At 50.0% G+C, this 13,807-nt stretch overlaps 1 protein-coding gene across 3 annotated transcripts in view; it reads left to right on the top strand.

The window, feature by feature from the left end:
- Window positions 1–13,807, top strand: part of Sema2a (Semaphorin 2a) — a 430,460-nt gene that overhangs the window by 400,582 nt on the left and 16,071 nt on the right. For all 3 annotated transcript variants that reach the window (XM_011153982.2, XM_025297934.1, XM_011153981.2), the window contains 3 exons: window positions 10,129–10,191; window positions 11,939–12,046; window positions 13,466–13,736. In XM_011153982.2, the coding sequence (XP_011152284.2) occupies window positions 10,129–10,191; window positions 11,939–12,046; window positions 13,466–13,736 (442 nt within the window). The remainder of the gene's footprint in view (window positions 1–10,128; window positions 10,192–11,938; window positions 12,047–13,465; window positions 13,737–13,807) is intronic.

Raw genomic sequence — 13,807 nt, 5'->3', positions numbered from 1 at the left:
GGGTGTGTATCGATCGAAGCAACGCGAAAAAGAAGTCGTCCATCGTCGATCGCGTAACGAATTCCGACGTTGGATGCTCAGCCGAGACGAGCTCGGCCGCGCCGTGAATAAAGCATGCGGTAGTCGATAAGAGCAGGAGGGGAGGGAACGAGGCGGTCGAGGTGGAGGAGACGTAGGAGGAGGAGGAGGAACAGGAAGCACAGGCGAGAGGAAGGTAAAAGGAGTAAAAGTCAAACGCGGACCTCACCGAGAAAATCGGAATCTATAAACCACCGCTACGTCCAATAAAGCAACGTCCAATCCGAGACGAGGAGATGGATCCTACGTCTCTCGCCCGCCGCAGACGATCGCCTGTACGCCGCAACGATACCATTCAATACCACGTCGATAGCCGGAGCACGCAAAAATCGTCCTGCACACACACACACACACACACACACCGGCAATGGGAAATATTGGCCAGGACCGATGGACACGCCGCGGCCGGTTTTACGTTTACTTGACGGCACTGAAATATTAAGGAACTCTCTGCGGGATTTACACGGCTGTAAAATCGCGGATGAGATAAAACCGCGCCTGCCCAGGCGATACGGCCTCGCTCTTCTTCGGCGAAGAAACCCCAGCAGAGAGAGAGAGAGAGAGAGAGAGAGAGAGAGAGAGAGAGCCGGAGATGAGAAGGGATACTTGACATTCCGATGCGCGCACACAGGTACACGTGGTCGATATGAGCGAACGAGAGATAGCGAATGAATGCGCGCGCGCGCACGCGTGCCGACCCCGCGGCAGTAAACAATTCCGCCGACATCTGAAATATAAACGGCCGCCTCTGTGTTGCTCCCTAAAATGATGGTATTAAATATACATTTAGCAGCGGGCCACTGTAGTACGTGTATACGCGTAACTTCCAGCCTCGTCTTTGTCGGGGAATTTCTCTACGCCCCCACGAACTTCTCGCGCGCGCGCGCGCGCGTCCGCCTTTCCTTATCCTTCCTTCAGCCTTCTCGACTGGGTACTGGCATTCGTCCCTACGACGCGGGGTTTATTGCGACGATGAATTCGGTATAAGACTCTAGTGAAATTTCAGTTTGACGAGGACTCCCCTCGGTCCCTGCGCCGCTGCCTCCGCCAAACGGAGGCACTTATACGGAGGCGAGATCCGCGAGGTTGAGCGTGACGTTTCTCATAATGCCTCGACCTTTGTGAAATTCGAAGTACACCGTGGAGAAAAGCGCGCACGGAACTGGCGCTCTCGACGAAACGAAACGCACGTGCGCGAGAGAGAAAGAGAAAGTCATTATTTCGACGCGCGACGCGCGGTATTGGAAGAATGCAGGAAGAAGAGCGAGACACATCCGTGGGATGAGGAATTTCTAACGATGTGAACGACAACGTTACTCGCGGCGAACGTACCTCGATACCGCGCGCTTTACACGCGCGTTCTACATAAATACTCCGGCCGAACGGTATTTTTATTACCGGCCCGCTATTTTTCGACTCGCCTCATGTACGTACCTTCAAGACTGCGTCATCATACTTTCCCTTCTGGGGCCATCCAAAGCCGATTATCGTGTACGAGAGCGGTTCTTGTGAAGTACATAAATAGTGCGCGCGCGTCGTGTACACATTGTAACCTTATCGACAAGCCGGTAAATTGTATTATGCGCCGGTATATTTACAAGCAACGCGCTGAAAGTGGTGTTAAGCGCGCGCGAGGTATCGTCTTCCAAGCTCTCGCTTCGCTTCGACGAGAAATTAATTACAAGGCTTTCTTGCAAAGAGGCTACGTGTCCCTCCCTCGTATATTACTCGCGCGTTCTCTCTCTCTCTCTCTCTCTCTCTCTCTCTCTCTCTCTCTCTCTCTCTCTCTCTCTCTGTCTGTCTGTCTGTCTCTCACACCGGCGAGTTCGCAAGCTGGTTACCCAATGGTTGCAGTTTCCTCGGCGACTCACAAACGCACCTTTATAAATCAGTTTCTCCTGTAATCAAGCGAAAGTACACTTCCGAAGAAGCGAAGGACAATGCGAACGACGAGCACGGCGAGATGAAAAATTTTCGAACTTCCGCACGGGACCACTTGTTTCTCGATTTTCCAACTCGTCGTCGTATACACTTCCCATTTTCTTGATTTTTGCCCTCTCTTCTTCTTCCGCCCCGCTTCTTTGTCTCTCTCTCTCTCTCTCTCTCTCTCTCTCTCTCTCTCTCTCTCTCTCTCTCTCTCTCTCTCTCTCTCTCTCGCTCTCTCTCTCTCTCTCTCTCGCTCTCTCTCTCTCTCTCTCTCTCTCTCACAACGGTGACTTCGCGTGCACCAGAAATAAATTCGCTCTCCGGCCAGCGACCGGACTCCTTTTGCTCGGTAATGCTCTTTCATCAGATATAAGTCGCGTAAAACTTTTAAGGTAATTCATTTCTTTGCGCTCATTACACTAATATCGAAGCCCTCCTGTTCTCATTGGCGAACTAAGACGGCGGGACAGGACACAGATTACAAGGATGGTCGCGGATAACATTATAGATTTACTTATACATATACTTATAAAATGAGCGCTCTACAAGAAGCTCCAGAGACTGTACTCGAGAAGGATAGCCAATTGATCTTTGTCTAGCTGCGTTTCTGTCGGAGAAAGCTGGACAAAAATGGCATACCTGTGGAAGGGTAATTTAGCTGTCGCCAGTGTCTTATCTTGTAATTTCTCATAAAAACGTAGTCCATGTGTATAAATTCATGGATCCTACACGACCCTCCACAATTTTCTCCTCACATTGCATCGTGTCGCTGCCGGCTGCCTGTTGACACATTCACGAAAATTGGATAAAGGCGAAACTTGCGCATCGCGAAGATGCAAAGCAGAAGAAATGAAAAAAGCGCGAGTGAGGCGCGAGGGAAACTCCGTGTTGAGAGCGGGACGTGTCGGCATTGTCTCTGTTCTTAGTCCAGGTGGAAAACCCTTCTTCAGTTGTCGGGCAAACACCGAAATTGTAAACAGAGGATCCTCGTCGCGTAACTCGCTACCGGACTCGCCCCAGATGGTGTTCCCCAACGACGCTGGTAATTGCAGACTACGAAACGGCCCTATTACCCGACGAAGTGACTGTCAACAGTACTTCCTCTTCGATCTTCGTCGCCATCTCCTCGACCGCCACCGTCCACGCGCTATTATCTACCTCGCCGCGTGGAGTTCGTCTATTGTCGCTCGATTATCGGCTCTTTTCTTGCCCAAGACAAATTTCCACGCGGCGCACGTAGCGTGTATTCTTAGGATTCTCTATGTCGATGCGTTAATGTGACTTTGATGAAGTTAAACAGCGATGGATCATTCTGCATTTTACATCGTCGTCGTGTCGAAAACTCATTTTCCTCGTCGCTCCTCCTCCAAGTCGCGAGGATTCATCGCTCTTAATCGCCATATTAGCCGCCTCGTTATTCCCCCGGTATTCCCCGCGCTCGTTCATGTAGTTTGTTTTTGCAGTGCGAATCACGAGTCGCGCAAGAAAAGGTATGATACGTGCACATAGTTAACGGCAAAAAGAGGCGGAACAGGAGAACAGTCGTACCGAGAGAGGGAGAGAGGGGAAAGGCGTTGCATGGCGCGAACGAGACTGGAGTACCCTCTCTCGCGAATTTATGGTGAAAGTGTTTAAATAGCCATACAGACCCTCCGCCGTCGTCCTTGTCGCCGTCGTCGTCGTCGCCGTCGCCGTCGCCGCCGCCGCCGCCGCCGTCGTCGTTGCCGTCGTCATCGTCGTCGTCGTCGTGTAAAATACTTCGTTCCAGACTGCCATTAAAACGCCCGCGGAAAAAAAAGACGGACAAATACCGCGGTGCTCAAATACACCCTACGGCACAACGACGAGAGAACCGCGCGAACGATTCTAAATTGCTCAAAGGAGTTTTTATGTTTGGACTTGGCTCTTAGCATGAATGCTCTTTTAAGCTAATGAGAACGTTACTCGCGCGCGGTTGTAAAATCGCGGAATAAACGAGTTCTCGTGAAACGTCCGGCGCGTGTGGTGACGCGCACGAAGGAATAAATATTAAAATAGCGCGCAAGGGCGCGCGTATAAATATGCGAAAGTGAGAGGCTGTCCGCTATCGCGAGAGACGAGCAATCCCGAGCGATTTAACAAAGCATATTACGCGAGACCCCACGCGATGCTAGAAATCAGATCGATGATTTCTTCGGATGGGAACTACTGCGTCTCTTGCGAACTTTCCGACGTGCTGGAAGTTTGGTCGGAGGAATTCCTTCTAGTTCATTGACTCGCCGTAATTGATACGAATAACCGAAAAGCTTTCTCTCTTCTCTCTCTCTCTCTCTCTCTCTCTCTCTCTCTCTCTCTCTCTCTCGCTATCTCCATCTATTCCTACAACGATCGATCGCTCAAGCGGTGGACTGTCGGCGTGTATAGCGCGAATCGAGAGAGCCGGGTGTATCATCGCGAAGACAGGGTTATTTATCGCGCGAAATTTGATCGATGACGACGCGACACCGGTATGCATTGGGGTTGACCCTCAAAAAACACCCCCTTTCGCAATACAGATAGTGCCGCTGCCGTCGGCGTAAGAAGTAAATCACAAAAATGGAAATCCACGATATCGGATTGGAATCAATATTGAATGCAGATTGAATCCTAGGCTCTCTCACTTCTTCCTCCTCCCCTCCCCCCTCGCCTTCGCCGTCACCCTCATATCGCCCTCCGCGCGTCTCCAGTCGTGCGAGGCCGCGAGAGGGCGAAAAGGTGCGGAGTGACGGCTTCCATTAGGAAAAAGTGACTTACGGTGCCGATCGACAACGAAAGGCACTTTTCGTCCTGCTGAAATGTCGGGCCAGTTTGCGAAAATTTTATGCGTAACAGAGGTTATCACCTGGCACGACTGCGAATCGAGATGTAGACGTCAGCCGGCGCGGAAAGAGACAATATGACGGCGATATCTCGATCGTACGTCATTTCTTCATGAATTTATCACGAGTATGTATTCACTCACTCCGTATACCGCTCACGTTGCCATCGTCGCCATCGCGCGTTTCCTTCGCGCTCAACTTTCCCCGGAACATACTAGATTGAAGAATCGGGGATGGCGTGAGAGAGAGAGAGAGAGAGAGAGAGAGAGAGAGAGAGAGAGAGAGAGAGAGAGAGAGAGAGAGAGAGAGAGAGAGAGAGAGAGATTCCAACAAACACGCGAGAACTTTTGTAAATGGTCCGGCTGGAAAGTAATAAGGCGGTTTAACTTTTTCCCTCTTGCACCCTGACAGGATACAAGGCGCATGATCAGGAGCCATGGAGTGAGATCCCGTCTCCTAACGGTCCAATGCCTGGCGGTTACTATTTGATGAGATAAAAAGCGCCGCGGTGGCCTCGGCTCGTGAATTTTTAAAGGGCCTCGCAGGTACCGTTACCTTCCTCGAATTTTCGAGGTTAGGGGGTGTCGATACCCTCGGGGACGCCGGCAGTCTTCTGCCTTCAATATTTTAGCATGGTAAATTATACGATTCCGTGCATACACTGATCTTCCACTTTCTCCGTCCCTCCGTCGAGTGGCGACGCCACGCCATGCGGCGAGAACGTTGATCCGCCGCGTAAATGTTTTTCTATTTGCGCTCCTGCGCCTTCCTCCCTTTGCATGCCGAGGAGAAGCAGCCGTAAATATGTATGCCGCGAACTTGTATTATTTAGGCCAAGCTAGCGCCTGCGCTTCTCGCAATTGTCGCGGAGTAAGGTGTACAAGAGCAGCGGTCCTTTCGACGCGCGAATTAAAGGAGACTAGTCCGGACGCGACAGGATGATGTTTGCGTCGAGAATCGTCGGTTGGGACATTTTTCAGAAAGTTATCGCAACTCATTTGCGTTCGCGAACTGCTCACTGCGGCATTCAGAGGAGAGAGAGAGAGAGAGAGAGAGAGAGAGAGAAAGCAATAGCTGAAAAGACGAAATCAGCAACGGCACCGACAAAGAGACCCAGGCAGAGGCGGCTACGGTGTGTCTTCGTTTCGAGGAAGCTAATCATCCGCAAGCCGTTTCTGCCAAAATACGCGCGCACACTGGCGCACGAGCGCTCGCACGTACAGACACACACACACACACACACAGAGAGAAATTTCCAACACGCGTCGCGCGACGATGATTAAACTCGGAGCGTAACGAACCGGCGTCGAGAAGAAGAAGGACGGGCGGGCGGGCGGTCGGACGAGTTCGCGTGCGATGACAACCTCTGGGCGTTCCTCTTGTGACGCCATCACCTTGCCGAGGGCTTAATCAACCCGGCACCCGAATGCCGAAAGTCTAAAGCTATCGCCCAACCAGCACCAGCCAGCGAGGCTCGCGAGTCCTTGAGCGCGGTAAATAGATGAGAGGCTTCCCCAGCTGATCCGGATGCGACGAGCATAAAGAATCGTCGCGCGGTCGAAACGCCACGCAAACCCGCCGAAAGTGTCCTTAAACTCTTCAGCCATGACTGACCCGGACGCACAATTCCATCGTCTCAGATAACAGATAATACGATGTAACGCTTGAAGGCTATATCATGGATGAAATTTCACGTGCAAATTTTTGGTCTCACTGAACAACGTAAGCGCACGAACGATATTAATTTTATACATATTTATTCATATTATGAGTAGCGACAACATTATGATAAAACAAAACAATCCTTGCATATACTTTGCTACAAACCAGTGATTTTCAACCGGTATCGGTGAGAGGATCTAAGGTGTGCCGTGAAAATTTTTAAGAATTTTAATTGTTATCTTTTTATTATAAATTATAATAAATAATATAAATTGTTTCGTTTTACTTTTTAGTCGTGATGGTGCATTTTGTTTGTGTTAATAAATAAATCGAAAAAAAGTATATTCTTTTTTACACTCTTTTTTTTTTATCATCATAATTTAAGTGTACCGTGAGTGAAAAAGGTTGAAAAACATTGCTATAAACAATAATAAGTTAGTCTCTTTGACGTTACGATGGAGGAGGGGGAAACAATAATAAGAAAAGTTAATAAGAAAAGTTGATGAAATTTGTACTTACAACAAGTCAGGGAATGTTTCGATGAGAAAAAAAAAGCAACGCGACGTGCATACTCGTCGGACTAGAAGATGGGGAAAAATCCGCGGCGACCGAGGATTCCCACTACTGGACTAGAACGGAACGTCGACGGGGGCGAGATGATGGCGGATATTTCTGTTTAATAGTCGGCGTATCATGTCGGTAATGGAAGTCGAGGCGTTTGCATGCCGGCAGGCACGCTCTGTCGCTATAAAGTTAATGGCGTCGTAGGCGGCGCGATAAAATGATGTGTCACACGGCTTGACGACAATATTATTGCCAACAGCTGCACCAACGCGTATATCCTTCGGGATCCGGCTTCTCCGTTTTAAAGCGTTCCGAATAGGAACACGCGTGTACTGCGGATGCGACCACTACGAGTTGTGTCTTACTCCTTTCCGGCGCGAAACTCTCGCGCGATTTTCTCCTGTCGCCTGCAAACTCCCGGCGAGAGTCGTAACCACCTGGACTTGATGAATCACGAGATCCCCTCGAGACATTTAGCAGTTTAATTCCTGCGGCAATTGTTTTCTGAAGTCTTTAAACAAGCACCGCTCGAATTTCGAAGAAATGTGGTTCTTTTGTTTATTCTTTCTACCTTCATATTTTGCATCTTTCTCCCTGTTAGAGGATTCTTTCTCTTAGAGGATTCAGAGCGTCGACAATGCTCCGTCACATCTCTTTCTTTTGCCCCAGCTGAATGCGGGTCGGCCGAAATGTCAAATGAAGCCCGACGATTCATCGGAACGACGCGACGGCTCGGTCGCGCGGCGTTCGCGCAAAGGTCGCCACCGGCGACACGTATCGGCGAACGGCAGGTGATAATGCCGTCGCCATTAGTCGTATTTTAATGAAAAGCCGACGCGCGTAACCAACCCGGCCGAAATTGTAATCCCTTATGACCTGTGCGGTCGGCTTTGAAAACGACGTTACACTAATGCCCGTATATACGCGCGCAGCCTATTATCGTCCTCCAGTCGAGGAGAAGCTCCTTCTCTCCCCCCCCCCCTCCCTCGCTCTCTCATCTTCATCATCCGCCCGCCGCGAGTTTCTCCATCCACTTCCCGACCGCCTTTCGCTATTTCTCGTCGTCTTCGCGCCTCTCCCGACCCGCAGCGCGCCGGGGAGTTCACGGCTGGATTGTAATGATTAGTATAACGAGGAGATTCGAGCGCGAGCGAGCGCGCTAGGTCTTACGGGTAAGCGCGGATACCGGGAATTACTCCGCTTTTAATTACCGCCGAGCCGAGCCGAGCCGAGCCGAGCCGAGCCGGCTGTGTACACCGACGCCTTAATGCACCGCGCGGTGCTTAACGAGTAATACGTCGTTATCAACGGCCCGGTGGGCGGGCGGGTCCGGGTCGTTAAATGATTTTAACGGCGCGCCCAAGGTGGAACTCGCGCGAGAATAGGCGGATGGTAATCGGCGAGGAACGATAGTCGAGCGGAGGAATATCGACGAAGGGTTGAAGGGTTCGGAAGGGTCGCCGAGAAGAGAGCATGGCCGCGCGGGCGCACAATCCGGTGATGGCTGATCAGCGCGCGCCGTGTTGCCTCTCGTGTGTACAGTAGCGCTCTCGCACTAGTCGTCGGCAACTCCGGAGAGTCGAAGTTGCCGCAGCCGCTACTTCGCGAGATGATCGCGCGCGCTCGCGAACTAGTAGACGGATGCGTGGGTGTGGGCGGATACATGCTGTTTGTAAGTGGATTATGTTTATAATGGGGTGCTCTCCAAGTCCGTTCTGAATATTGCGACCGTGTCTATGCCGTGCGGCCAAGTAAATCATGTTCGTATCCACTTGAACCGCGTCGGCTGGATCCCCGCCAATGTACATTCTATCCGACAAATTGTGCGCGGGATGTGACTTTCGCTGGAGTTGAGCGACTCGTCGACGTAGGGAGGAACAATATCGTATATTTATCTGCTCCGCAATGCGGGGATTTCAACGCGGCTGCGTTCAACGGTCGCCTGGGCCGCGCCAGGCCGAGTTCATTCACGTTCTGAGACGCGCGACCGCGAAGAAAAACGGAGCGAGCGGCCGAGCGCGATCGATGCGCGTTCCGTTCGGTCGAATCGGCCGCGGCGGGGAGAGCGAGGGAGGCTCGCGCGGATCACGCGGATGCAATCCGCGCGCTGCGGAAACCGCCGTGATTTAGCGTTTTCCCTTTCATCTGTTCTCGAGCTACGAGCTTCCGCTGCCATAGCTCGCTCGTCGCCCGTTGCGATTCTTTCGCTAATTTATTGCTCGTAGATCAACGTCGGCGTGCGCTGTTTCGGCGCGCTCACCCTTACGTTCGGCCGGGACAATGTCGAGGATCGACGCCGTTTCTGGCCGTGACACTCCCGGGGAGAGCGGCACGCGACGTCCGCAGGAGATCGATCGTTAGGTCCGACGCGTTTCGGACGATTGACCGTGCAAACGAACCACTTCCTGCCGCCGCGATCGTATCTGCCGGCGCGCGCACGAGAATGCACCCACCGGCGAGAATGGGAGAGAGCGAGGGCCAGGGGGAGGTGGAACGCATGGAGACTCGCGAAACTAATTTGGCCCGAATAGCTTCGCGCGAGGAATCAAGCGATATACATCGGCTGGCTGTCGTTGACGAGCGTCAAACGAGAGCGCCGCAGGGGCGCGTTTAAAGGAGGAAAAAGCGGTAGCACTCCCGTTATTTTTACCGGCGCGGAAGTCTCGCTTGCCACCCTTCGACCCTGAATATTGACCTTATTCCCCGGCATCTGCTTGTAGCAGCAGCAGCTCTCCGGCTGCGTCACGAGGAACCACGGCAGTCGCGCGACACACCGAGCTTGCAAAATGTGAAGTGCGCACTCGTGGCACCTCTCGTAAGGTCGAGCGTGTCGAGCGGCCGTTCGTAAGAAAGGGGCCGCTTGCCAAGAGGGACAATCGTGCGGATTTTCCGCGAAAGACTCGTAATTATGGCGTCACGCTCGGAATAGAATTTCCCCGGCCGTCGACAGCGGCGATGGCGACACGTCCAGTGTTTTGATGTTGTCAATAATTTTATCGCATCTTGCGAATAATGATCGCACCATCAATAATCCGAATTTTTATGTATTTTCTTGTTTCAGAGAGACGCCTTAAATTTGGAACCAAGCAATGTTGCGAATTGCGTGTCGAGAGGCAAATCGGAGGTAAGACTTTCTGTCGCGCGGTTTCATTCGCGCGCTCGCGCGCCCCCCCCCCCACTTTTCCTCCCGTTCCATTACGCCCCCGCGCCAGCGCCTTTGAAAAGAATTTTAATTCCGCTACTAGCGAACCGACTCGCGAGCGCGTCTCCGAACCAAAGCACCGAGGAATTGTGATTGCGGAGAAAGAGACGTCGAACACACGTAGCGCCGAGCAGTAGAAAAGGAGTCACAAACAGCGGACGTGCTAAAATAAAAGAACTATTTTCTTTGTGATTACGCGCAAAAGGCGAAACGGAAGATGCGAACTCGCTCTTTAATAAACATCGCGGTGTCGCTCGAATTCGCGTGTACCTCGTTTGTATCCCTAGCGCGAACGACACACCCAAAGGTCTTCCTCTCTTCGAGTAATCCGAGAACGGTCAGCTTCTCGTCGCGCTCCAATTTCGCGATCGGCATGCATTGGAAATGCCGCTTAATGCATCGCGGAGACTGGACATTGTGTTGCTAAGTCGTTTACCCGGTAAGGTAAACGTCCCAATAGCCGGACACGTTCCAATATCCGATCACTTTGAAAAGAAGTATTTACTATTTATTTTAACAATAATGAATGAGAGTAATAATTACTGTAAAAGGAAATTCCAATATTTGACGATTAGTTGAAAGAAAAATATACCCAATTTGATACTTTTGTATTAAAATAAAAATCAATTAAATAAATATGCACCTATGGTTTGGCAAAATAATGGTCAATCATTAATAAATTCATCGAGAGATAGCATTTGTATTTATATTATTTCTCGCTAGCGCATACTAATTTTCTAATTGCGGTCAGACACTGGGACAAATTATGTCGAACATTAGATCATGACTTATTTCGACTGTCCGATCACATTATCGCGCTTCATTACTTGTGTAAATATTTCATTAATAATAGATACATGCATTGGTTTAAATCATTTGTCTCTATCTAAGGGAATCTTAAGTTTTTGGAATAAATGTAAACATTTGTATCAAAACTGTTCTTAATATTATATATTGTATTTTTTTGTGACGACCTACGTTCAAAACGTCCGATTAATGGGACATTTACCTTACCTCAGCTATGTTTTGCCTTGAATATTTTCAAATGACTTGTGGCAAATGTCATCATGTCAGTAGTTTGTTAAAAATCATCGTCGCATGGAACATTCACTTTCAACTTGAAAAGTGTCTCGTCGTCCATCCGTGATGCATCAAGATCCAGCATCTTCGTCGAAAAAAGCGAATCCCTCGCAGCGGTGCTGCGATGCTGTTGAATATCTCTGTCGAAAATTAGGATTAACCGAGGCGCGCTTAACACTCCGCTCGCGTTCATTTTTATTCATACTCGGGAGTCGCGCCGATAAAACGCGCTCGCGCTTATCACGGCTTCATTCGTATGCACCGTGTACGCGTCGTCGTCGAGGTGTAAGGTCCACGCAAATATTCCCTACGTGACGACAAAGCCAATTCATTTCCCGCGCACCGATTCGCCGCAAGATAAGCGCGCGCGCGCGCAACGTGATCGACCGCGCGCCGACACGCTCTTTTGCTTTTCCCGCTTTTTCCGAAAAGTCCGAACAAAGTGCGACAAGTGCATTTTTAACTATCGTCGTTGACTAGCTGTCGTCGTCGTCGTCGTCGCCTGCGACTGTTCTCTCCATCTCGTCGTCCGCCACTGCACATCCTATCGGCGAATTTAATTTTCTCCCTCTCCTCTGCTTTCTTCCAGCACTTCGACTGCCGAAACCACATAAGAGTGATACAGCCGATGGGAGACGGCAATCGGCTTTACATGTGCGGAACGAACGCGCACTCGCCCAAGGACTGGGTGATTTACGTAAGTTGTCCGCCAGTTGAGAAATTTCATCTCGACGCATGTTTTGCGAAGATTTTGAATTGTTACTCTGCGGATATTTTTTAAATCGCGCAAATGCCATTGGATTGTATCTGCCGCGCGTCAGTTCCTTTGTTCCAATGCGACAGATTTATTTATCGTCGGTTTTATTTCGTCGGTTATCTGAGCGCGAAACTGATATCTCTCATATTATTTGATTCTCTTATACTTTATAAATGACAACGTATATTACTAAATAAACTTGTTAAACTTTGTTTTGTAACGTAGCACGCGACAGTTCGCGATTGGCTTGCGAAATTATTAAAAATAACGATCGGCTCTCGCGGGACGACTGAAAAAAGAAAATGTCCGTGTTTATAAACGACCGCTGACGTTTGTTTATTGAAAATGTAAAACGATATATCGAATGCGTCCGCAACTTCCCTTGAAATGTATTACGGATTCAGCGCGATACGCACAAGGCATGCCGATTTGTGCTGCTTTACGCTTAATTTAATTAATTAATAGCGGAGCGCGCGAGGAGGCATCTGAAAATAATATCGTTAATTAATTTTCACGTTGCGAATAAATTTCGCCGCCACTCACGCATTCCTACGATACGTTCCAATTTAATTCCCGTCGAAATATTTAAAGCCGTAATGAATAATGCTGTTATTAGTGGAAATTTACATGTGTTATCGCGCGGTTGTGAAATCCGCGCGCGCGCGCGCGATGCGATTCGCAAAAGTGCGCGCGGATCGCGTCGAAACACGCCGGCTCTCGGAGATCTTGCGCTTAAGTGTCCGTGTAACGACACACAAAGATATACAGACGTGTATACCTATCGCGTATACACAAGTCGCGCTTTGCCGAACATTACGAGCCCCGAGTGTGCCGTAACCTCTCACGTAATAATAATAACGTCCGGCCGCTTACCTAAGCTGTTGCTGCTGGGATTATTGTACAGTTATCGAATAAAGTTAGATTACCGGAAGGTATTTGGCATCGGGATGGGAATGTTGCGAATCGCGACCAGTAAATCCAGTAAAGCTGACTGTACACATCGGTAGCGGCAGGTATCATAAACTTAATTACACAACTCGTCCCGAGATTATCGCCGTTTCTTTCACCCGCGGATTCTTTTGACCGACTTAAGCAGAGGCGGCTTGTTTCTTTGGAAAAAAAAGAAAAAAAAAGAGAGAGAGAAGATTTAATTAAACGCCGTCTCGTTTCATAACTTTATTGGCAGTCGAATGAAGCAGTCTGGTAATTCAGGCTTAAAGAAACCTCTCTCTCTCTCTCTCTCGCTCGCGCGCGCGCTCCGTAGGCCATCCCTCTTTTTTAATTTATAGCGGATCTTATTGTTAGCGCGCTCAGCTACCGTCCGTCTGACCTCGTCGCCGTTGAATGATGTTTTTCCAGAGCAATCTGACTCACTTACCGCGCCACGAGTTTGTCCCGGGGGTGGGAATGGGCATCGCGAAGTGCCCTTACGACCCTGCGGACAATTCAACGGCGGTCTGGGTCGAAAAGGGCAATCCCGGGGACCTGCCGGCTCTTTATTCCGGCACGAACGCCGAATTCACCAAAGCCGATACCGTAATCTTTCGCACGGATCTCTACAATTTGACTACCGGCCGCAAAGCGTTCAGCTTCAAGAGGACGCTGAAGTACGACTCCAAGTGGCTCGACAGTGAGTAGTACTATTTTTAAAGAAACGTTATTGCCGCCGAAGACACCTAATAGACTAAGCGGAGTATTCCC

The sequence above is a fragment of the Harpegnathos saltator genome, unplaced genomic scaffold (assembly GCF_003227715.2).
Source record: "Harpegnathos saltator strain DR-91 unplaced genomic scaffold, Hsal_v8.6 scaffold2, whole genome shotgun sequence".
Taxonomy (NCBI): domain Eukaryota; kingdom Metazoa; phylum Arthropoda; class Insecta; order Hymenoptera; family Formicidae; genus Harpegnathos; species Harpegnathos saltator.
This window is presented reverse-complemented; position numbering and strand designations above follow the sequence as displayed.